This window comes from Marmota flaviventris, chromosome 19 (assembly GCF_047511675.1).
Source record: "Marmota flaviventris isolate mMarFla1 chromosome 19, mMarFla1.hap1, whole genome shotgun sequence".
Lineage (NCBI taxonomy): Eukaryota > Metazoa > Chordata > Mammalia > Rodentia > Sciuridae > Marmota > Marmota flaviventris.
The window spans coordinates 30956536-30965603 of record NC_092516.1 but is presented as its reverse complement, the minus strand read 5'-3'; the positions used below and the strand labels follow the sequence as shown (position 1 = coordinate 30965603).

General features: G+C 39.7%; 1 protein-coding gene across 1 annotated transcript; it reads left to right on the top strand.

Moving 5' to 3' along the window:
• The first annotated feature begins 7948 nt into the window (after window positions 1-7948).
• On the top strand, window positions 7949-8887 carry LOC114083582 (olfactory receptor 2AE1-like). Its single transcript, XM_027924867.2, has one exon. The coding sequence runs from the start codon at window positions 7949-7951 to the stop codon at window positions 8885-8887; it is 939 nt and encodes a 312-aa protein (XP_027780668.2).
• The last annotated feature ends 181 nt before the right edge of the window (window positions 8888-9068 follow it).

The window sequence follows — 9068 nt, the reverse complement described above, 5'->3', positions numbered from 1 at the left end:
TTCTCTGTGAATAAAAATTGGTATTGAAGATGGATTTATGGGTGCATGCTGCTCCTGAGTTACTAGGGATGCTGGACCTTGGCTGGGCTTGTTCAGTGTCTGTGCACAGTATTATGTGTTGTGTGATGGAAAGGAGGTAACCATCTGTGTGCCAGATATGAAGACTCAGCCTCTCTGGATATCTTATGGATATACATTATGGTGAGATTCCTTGTGGAATATCCACGTATGTGATATAATCATATATGAATTTTACATATATTCATATATGTGAAAGTTACTTCAGATTCACTCTGCTGCTCTTCCCTTATCATGTACCATCTCCCCTTTCTCATTCCCCTTTATCTAGTCCACCTATCTCACTTCTATTTTGATAGAATCCCCCATTTTCCTTTAATCTTTTCCTCTCTTCTTTTTTTCTTATTTTGGACTAGCTTTTACAAATCAGAGAAAATATTCAATCTTTGGCTTTGTTAGAGAAAGAGGTCAAGTTTCATTTTTCTACATATGGATTTCCAGTATTCCCAGCACCATTTACTCAAAAGGCTGTCTTGTCTCCAGTGAATGTTTTTGGTATGTTTGTCTAGTATTAGATAATTGTAATTATGTGCGTTTATCTCTCCATCTTTTATTCTGTTCCATTGTTCTTCAGTCCATTTTTGTGCCATGCTGTTTTGTTACTATAGCTCTGTAGCATATTTTGAGGTCTGGTATTGTAATGCCTCCAGCATCACTGTTTGCTCAGGATTCCTTTGGCTACTCTGGGTCTCTTATCTTTTCAAAGGAATTTTAGAGTTGCCTCTTCTAGCTCTGTGAAGAATGTCATTGGTGTTTTGATGGAAATTGGATTGAATCTCTGTAATACTTTGCGTGATATGGTCATCTTAATAATATTAATTCTGCCTATCCAAGAACATGGGACATTTTTCCATCTTCTAAGGTCTTCTTCAATCTCTGTGTTAAGCATTATATAGTTTTCATTGCAAAGTTTCCTGAAATCCACTATAATATTTAGTACCACTTTTTTCCAGGTTATTGTGAATGGAATAGTTTTCCTAATTTCGTTTACAACAGTTTTCTTTATTAAAGTATAGGAAAGTGATTGACTTTTGTATGTTTACTTTAGAAACTGACTTTACTAAAATTTTATCAGTTTTAAAAGACTTATGTTGGTCTCCTCCAATCTGTAACCCATTGTTCATTCAGTATCATATTGTTTAGTCTCCAAGTGATGGAGAAATTTTTATTTTTTATTTTGTCGTTGACTTCCAATTTCATTCCATTATGATCTGACAAAATGCATGGGAATATCTCTACTTTTTTATTTTGTTCCAAGCTATGGAACCAACCAAGTTGTGTTTCAAGAAATGAATGAATAAGAAAATGTGATATATCTCCACCCATAACCAATAGACTATTATTCAGCCATAAAGGAGAATAAAATTATGGTATTTACTAGTTAATGGATGGAAAGGGAGACTCATTTTCATTGAGATATGCCAGATAAGAAAAACTAAAGATTGAATGTTTTCTCTGATTTGTAAAAGCTAGTCCAAAATAAGAAAAAAAGAAGAGAGGAAAAGATTAAAGGAAAATGGGGGATTCTATCAAAATAGAAGTGAGATAGGTGGACTAGATAAAGGGGAATGAGAAGGGGGAGATGGTACATGATAAGGGAAGAGCAGCAGAGTGAATCTGAAGTAACTTTCACATATATGAATATATGTAAAATTCATATATGATTAAATCACATACGTGGATATTCCACAAGGAATCTCACCATAATGTATATCCATAAGTTTCTATTTAAAAACCCTGAAAGTAAATAGCAGAAAGATCAGTAGAGTAGAAGAAAGCAAAGGGAGAGGGAGAAAGGAAGGGAAAGAGAAATACTACGGACTGAATTCGGACAAATTACATTCCATGCTTTGTAATTATGTCAAAATGAATCCTAATGTTAGACATAACTAAAAAGAAAAAAAAAAAGATTCAACACCTTCTGTCATATGTCACTTGTATTACAAATCCTTAACCCAAGTTGACATAGTTGTGTCTGTAACTCCTAAGGATGAAAAGACCCCTCATGCTTGTTAATCACTATGTAATCAGTACAGTTCTTGGAATGCAGCAGGCGCTCATAAAATATTTCTCAAACAATGAATAAATCATATAAATGCCAAGACTGCCTTAATTAAAACTATATTCTGTCATAAAGGGAGGTACCAGATAAGAGTAATAGCCTGTAGGTTTTGAAGCAAGTGATAATACATTTCCTCTACTTAAACAACAAGCCATGATATAGAGTCAAGGTAAGCTCAGTGAAGCAAGGCATCTTAATATCTGAGTTGAGAAAAGAGAAACAAGAATAGCTCAAATATGCTCATGATGAGAGGAGGGCAGTGAGTGAATAAAACATGGGAGTAAATGAAATGTAGGGAAATGTACTGTTCTTTCTATCTCTCCTGACATGCTATTTTGTGTGGTCCATAGAATTGAAGCACCAACAAGACTGAGCATGAGAATTACCTGCTGCCATTTCTATAATACGACACACGGGGAAAAGCAGTAAAGTGGCCACTGGGCAAGAAGACACTCAGACTGTCTTCTCAAAAGAGTAGCATGGAAAGGGGCTACTGAGACATGGAATTCTGTAATGAACAAAACAAATCAGGGACTGTAGGAACAGTTACTCTGTATTATTAACTGGCCCCTAGAGAGAGTATTCCCATGTTATCTTCAGAACCAGATTCCCCAAATTACCCAATTCCCACACCCCTGCAAACAAACTTCAAGTACAGCACCATGGGATACTCACTTCAGTGCACACGGCACAGACTAATTGGTATCTTGAGTAATGGTGCCCAGAAGACATCCGGTGTGTCTTCTGAGTGGGAATCCCTGATGCCATCAGGTCTTCAGATTTCTATTCACCTCTGCTGACATCACAGGTCCTGAGGACTAGTGGGGATGTTTCATCCCTCATGGAGCATGCTCCTCTTTCCTCATGACTGGCTCAGGTCAGGCCAGTCTGGCCTCTTCTGACCCCTTTGATTACTGTTGAGGAAACATCTCTGTGATATGGAAGGAGCTTAGTAACTGCATAACACATACATACTTGTATGTTACTACTAGGGAATGAGGTAAACTATGACAAGTGTGCTATAGTGATCCAAAACCACAGAGACTGCAAAGAGGTTTTTTGTTGAACTCTGGGAGCATTGAGGATTAACCTGCTATTATGTTTAGTACCTTACTCAGGTAACATGAATGGCCATTTCTATTTTCCAGGCTCTCAATCTGGTAATGGAAGGAAGTTCAAATATAAGTTCAGAGTCAAGAGGAAACATATGCACCACACCAAGTCCCAACTAATAGGGGCCCAATGTGTTCAGTTTTACTTAATCTATCTGTCAGGGCTCAAAATAATGAACACAGATTTTGAGAGGCTCCCAGAACACCATGTCCTATTGTTTGTGTGATGCTTCATCCTAAGGTAATTAGTGCAAACCATGATGAGTGAGCTGGACAAATATTCTATCTAATATTCTACTAGAAGATGCAGCTTCCAGGGTTAGAGGAGGAGTCTGAGGAGTACTTCAGCAAGTGCTTGTGTGGAAGACCAATAGCCAATGTGTTGCTGGGAGGACTGTTCTTCTTCTCAATCCATTTCACTTCTGTGCAAAAATCTCTGCAGAGAAAATTGCAGGTAAGATAGTGTTGGGGCTTGAGGTGTTTAGAAGCCTTTATCAGAAACTAGGGCATTGTGAGATTATCCTTTAATCAATGGTGACATCTCATCAGCACATGAGGATGTTTCCTGAGAAGATAGAGAAAAACATAATTTAAGGGTACAGGTAAGAATGGGTTGCTTAAGGAAGGAAAAGAGAATAGAGCCAGATCATGGAAAACTTATGCCAAGAGGTTCATAGAGATATTCAGAAACTAATGAAGAAAGAGAAAGAAATGTGTGTCTATAATTAGGTAGAAAAGAAGTATGCAGATCATGTTGACTGGGTTGGAGTAATCAGGGGCATCAGGGTTGAAATTGTTCTCTTAGTCCACAGAAGCTGAGCAGGAAGTAGCAGTGTGACATGACTGTCATTATAATCCTAGAGCGACCCTAGGACAGAAGAAAAATAAATGTGAGTTCGTTTTTACTGGCAGAGTTGAAATTTTATCAGAATGCATTAAGTCCTGTGTTTTTTGCTTTTATTTTTGAGGTTTATTTTTTATACTCACATAATTATTTTTAATTACTGGTATTTACTCTTATAATTGTCATGATCACTTTCCTTCAATGGTGGTGGTTCTTTCCTGTTAATGTACATCAGTGATTAAGAATATGTGAAAGTATAGGAAGATATTTAGGAGGTAAGAAGTGATAGAAGGCTCTACTTAGTTTATGACTTTTTTGAGTCTAATTTCCCCATGGAGATCAACTTCTCATTCTGACTAGTGTTTGTGGGAGAACTGTAGAGAGGGCAGATTGGCAAGTGTGGCTGAATCAATGTGAAAAACCTAGTTTTTTCAGCATTTTTTTTGTCATCTGTTGACTCACAAATCTACCCACGACATAGGTATGGTTGCTTTGTTTTGTGTCAACACAGCACTCATGCAGTTTTTAAAAATTTTGCTCATTATTCAAGTAAAGACAACATAAAATGTCCTTCTACCTAATCTGATATGACTATTCTATGTATAACCTAAGATATTATCATCTTTTCCCAAGTAGATTACATAAAATATGCAACCCTTTCCTCATTAAGGGAGAAAAATCCTTTTTTTTTCATTTTGTGTGAAATATATTCTGTTTCTACTGATTCATACTCCTTCATTTATATCCAGTTATTGAAATACTGAGATATGATTTTAGGTTTTATTCACACCTCATGTTTGATAGGAGGATGACAATGAAATAAACACTTAATTTGTATAATATAAATATACAAATTCTTATCAGCATTAAAAAGAAATGGAAAAGAATAGCAGTTTGTGTTCCTGAGAGTTGTCCACATGGTCATTACTGGTCTTTATAACTATCCTATTTCACTCCACTGTCCATACTGCCTTGGTTCACAGCTGGTCATTGTTCCTGGTCAGTTGGGTGACCCAAACCTTCATCTTTCATCTCTGAAGTATCTGAGCCCTTATCAGTGTGACCTGACTTGGGCTTTAGTTTCCTATTGCCCTCCATCACAGGACCTGGGAGTTTGAAGAGGCACCGAGAAAATATCCTATGGCACACTTGCTCTTCCTCTCTGTATTGTGTAGTAGCAACTCAGTTTCCCTTCCTAGGCAGAATCAATCACTCCCTGCCACAGAGTGACCTTCTTCTTCACCTGTTGATTCAGCTATAATGAGCATCCTAAAGTGGCAACCTCAAGTCTCAGGGATAAACTTTACCCTTGATGCCATGTCCAGTTTGTTCACGGATCTATTGGGCAGATGCCAGGACTGAGTGAGGAAACAGGGGCTGATATCCAAAGTTCAAGTTAACCCTTTTTTGCATAAGAATCTCTATCCAGTGGGTGGTAGTAATGAGTATTTCTTTCTTGTTTCCGTAAGAAAATGTAATCACTTTGTGTCTGGGTGGAAGAATCTCTCCCTTTGTCGCTAAGAGTTTTCTAAAGCAGCAGAACAGAAATGTTGGTGGTTCATCGACATCAATCTTATAGGGAGAGAACACACTCTCATTTCTATCCATTGAATGCTTGGGGGTCTGATCCTATGAATTCTTGCTGTGGGAGAAGCAGTACCATAAATTAGATGCAGACATGGAGCATGTATCACATCCTGGAGGACACTGCCCAGCATTGAGAGGTGTTGCCACCTAGGTGTTGCTTGAGGCAGAGTCTTACATGGGTATTTCACCATTCTATCAGGTTCTGTGTTTCAGGAAGATGGAGGACCTATGTTAAGTATAACAAATCCCATGAACACAGGCCACATTGCACACTTGTTTGCTATGAATCGAGCTCCTTGTTCAGGAGCAATGCTGCATGGAATACCCTTATGGTGAATAAAGCATTCTGTGAGTCCAGAGATGGTAGTTCTGGCAGCAGCACTTCAGGAGAGGAAGCAAAATCCATACCCAGAGTGAGTGTCCAGTCGAGGTAAAAAAAAGGAGTGTCCCTTTCATGTTGAATGTGGTTCAATGTCATCAATGTGCTATGGAGGGGCTGGCTGATCACCCCAGGGAATGGTGCGATGCTGGGAACTCACGATGGTCTTTGCTGTTAGCCATGGATATTCAGCAGTGGCTTCAGACAGATTGGCCTTGGTGTGTATATCCATCATACTCAATCCAGGAATAATCTTTCTCCCTGATGCCATGTCCAGTTTGTTCATGGATCTATTGAGCAGATGCCAGGACTGAGTGAGGAAACAGGGGCTGATATCCAAACTACTGGTTAACCATCTTTTGGATAAGAAGATCTATCCCATGGGTGGTAGTAAATAGTATTTCTTTGTTGTTTCCATAAGAATTTTTTCATATATATCATCCAGAAAATTTTGAAGTTCCAGGATATTAAAGGGAACACATGTATCAGAGCAATGAATATCTCCCCAAGGAAAAATAAAGAACTTTGGATTTTCTCCTGGAGAAAGGGTTAATGTGTTTGCCTTCATGCTGGATGTATTGTATTTAGTTACACAGGTATCATTTTTGTATTTGGAGGTTACCCTGACTGATGGAGGTGTTCATGTGTACCAAAAGGGCAGAAAATGGATTGCAGTGACTTTGCGATGTGTGAGATTAGCTAGGATGAACTACATCTCACCAAATTCCCTCTAATCCATCATTTCTGTTTAAGGTGGGTCTCAAGAAGAGCTTCCTGGGAGATTAGAGGGCAGAAGGGAAGCAGCCATCCTGCAGTACTAATACATTTTTGCTGGTCTGCTGGCTCACACCTCACTGGTATGGAGCAGTGGCTGGGTCTGCAGTTGCTCTACCTTCCCCAGGATTCTCCTTTAGGCTCTTGGAATTCTGGGCTAGGGGTGTGCATTCAGCTTCATTAGAAATCTGACCTAAATTTCCCATGTGCCTGTATGAACATACCATATGGATTTCATCTTCATGTATAACCACAAGTAACTAATAAAAAAAAACCATAAATAAATACAGATCAGCAGAGTAGAGGGAAGGCATCAGAGGAAGGGAGGAGGAGAGGGAAAGGGGAAGTATGGGGACTGAATTGAAGCCTATTTTATGCTTTTTAATTATGTCAAAAGAAACCCTAATAGTTTGTAGAATTCAAAAGGGCCAATATAAAAAGAAGAACCTTAATCCCTAATTCCATAGGCAAGCAGACTGACTCTTTTTGTTTTCTCTTGCGGGGTCACAGCTCATGCTTTGGGATTTTGTCTGTCTCTTGTCTGCCCGGCTTTGTACTATTTTCCCTTTCTACTGCTTGTCCTGTAGACTTTAAGTTTCCACAGCAGACTTAAACATGACAGCTGTACACCAACTCCTTAACCAGCTTCCACAAAGAAATAAGGCCAAAGTTCTGTAACACAACCCTTAACAATTACATGCATAACTAGAAATATCTTAGTGGTTCAGCTGCTCGTGTTAGAACCTGCCTGGTAAAATAAGAAACATAATCCAACAACCATACAAACACAGACACACACTAACACAAATCACACATATGATTACACACACATATGCCTATATTTAGTAAGAAGAGTCATAAATTCTGGCCCTTAATAGAGTCTTGGAATTTCAAATGACCATGATCGTGATGACAAATTTTAGGTTTGTCTTCTTTTGAAAAAAATTGAATTTCAATAATTTCAGTTTCTGGATACTTACAAAGAGAGAAAAAGCTCTTCATAAATGTTTTCTTGCATCAAGAGAGCTTATCACCCTGTACACAGGATCCCATATTTCTGGCATCACACTTTGTCTCCACTCCCTGTTTCCCCCAAGGACTTTGAAGGGAGCATGTGGCTGAGGAATCAGACGTCTCTGGCAGACTTCATCCTTGAAGGGCTCTTCGATGACTCCCCGACCCACCTTTTCCTTTTCTGCCTGACCATGGTGGTCTACCTTGTTGCACTGAGTGGCAATACCCTCACCATCCTCCTCATCTGTGTGGATCGTGGGCTTCACACCCCCATGTACTTCCTGCTCAGCCAGCTCTCCCTCATGGACCTGATGCACGTCTGCACAACCATCCCCAAGATGGCTACCAACTACCTCTCTGGCAGCAAGTCCATCTCCTTCGTGGGCTGTGCCACCCAGCACTTCCTCTATTTGTCTCTGGGTGGCGCTGAGTGTGTTCTGCTAGCTCTCATGCCCTATGACAGGTATGTTGCCATCTGTCATCCTCTGCGTTACACTGTGCTCATGAGCAGGAAGGTGGCACTGATGATGGCCCTCACCTCATGGTTGGGGGCATCTCTGAACTCCCTAATTCACACAGTCATCTTGATGCACTTTCCCTTCTGTGGATCTCGGAAAATACACCACTTCTACTGTGAGTATCCAGCTGTTGTGAAGTTGGTATGTGGTGATGTCACCGTCTATGAGACCACAGTGTATATCTGTAGCATCGTGTTTCTCCTCCTCCCCATCATCCTGGTTTCTACATCCTATGGCTTCATCCTGCACAGTGTCATTGAGATGCATTCAGCTGGGAGTAAGAGAAATGCTTTTGCCACTTGTAGCTCCCACTTCATTGTGGTCTCTCTCTGGTTTGGTGCCTGCATCTTCTCATACATGAGGCCCAGGTCCCAGCGCACTCCACTGCAAGACAAAGTTGGTTCTGTGTTCTATAGCATCATTACTCCCACACTGAATCCTCTGATTTATACTCTCCGGAATAAGGATGTAGCTAAGGCTCTGAGGAGAGTGTTGAGGAGAGGTATTATCACCCAATGACTACACCTGTAGTTGGCCCAAGTATAGAGTGTTATTATGGGTAAACCTCTAAGAATTTTCAAGAATCCAGATCCATGACGTACTTTGACTATCCCAAGAATAAAGTGGTTTACGTATACCTTCACTATTTTAACTTAGTTGCAGGAATTCAAGTAGCATTGTGTATGTGTCTATAATCTTT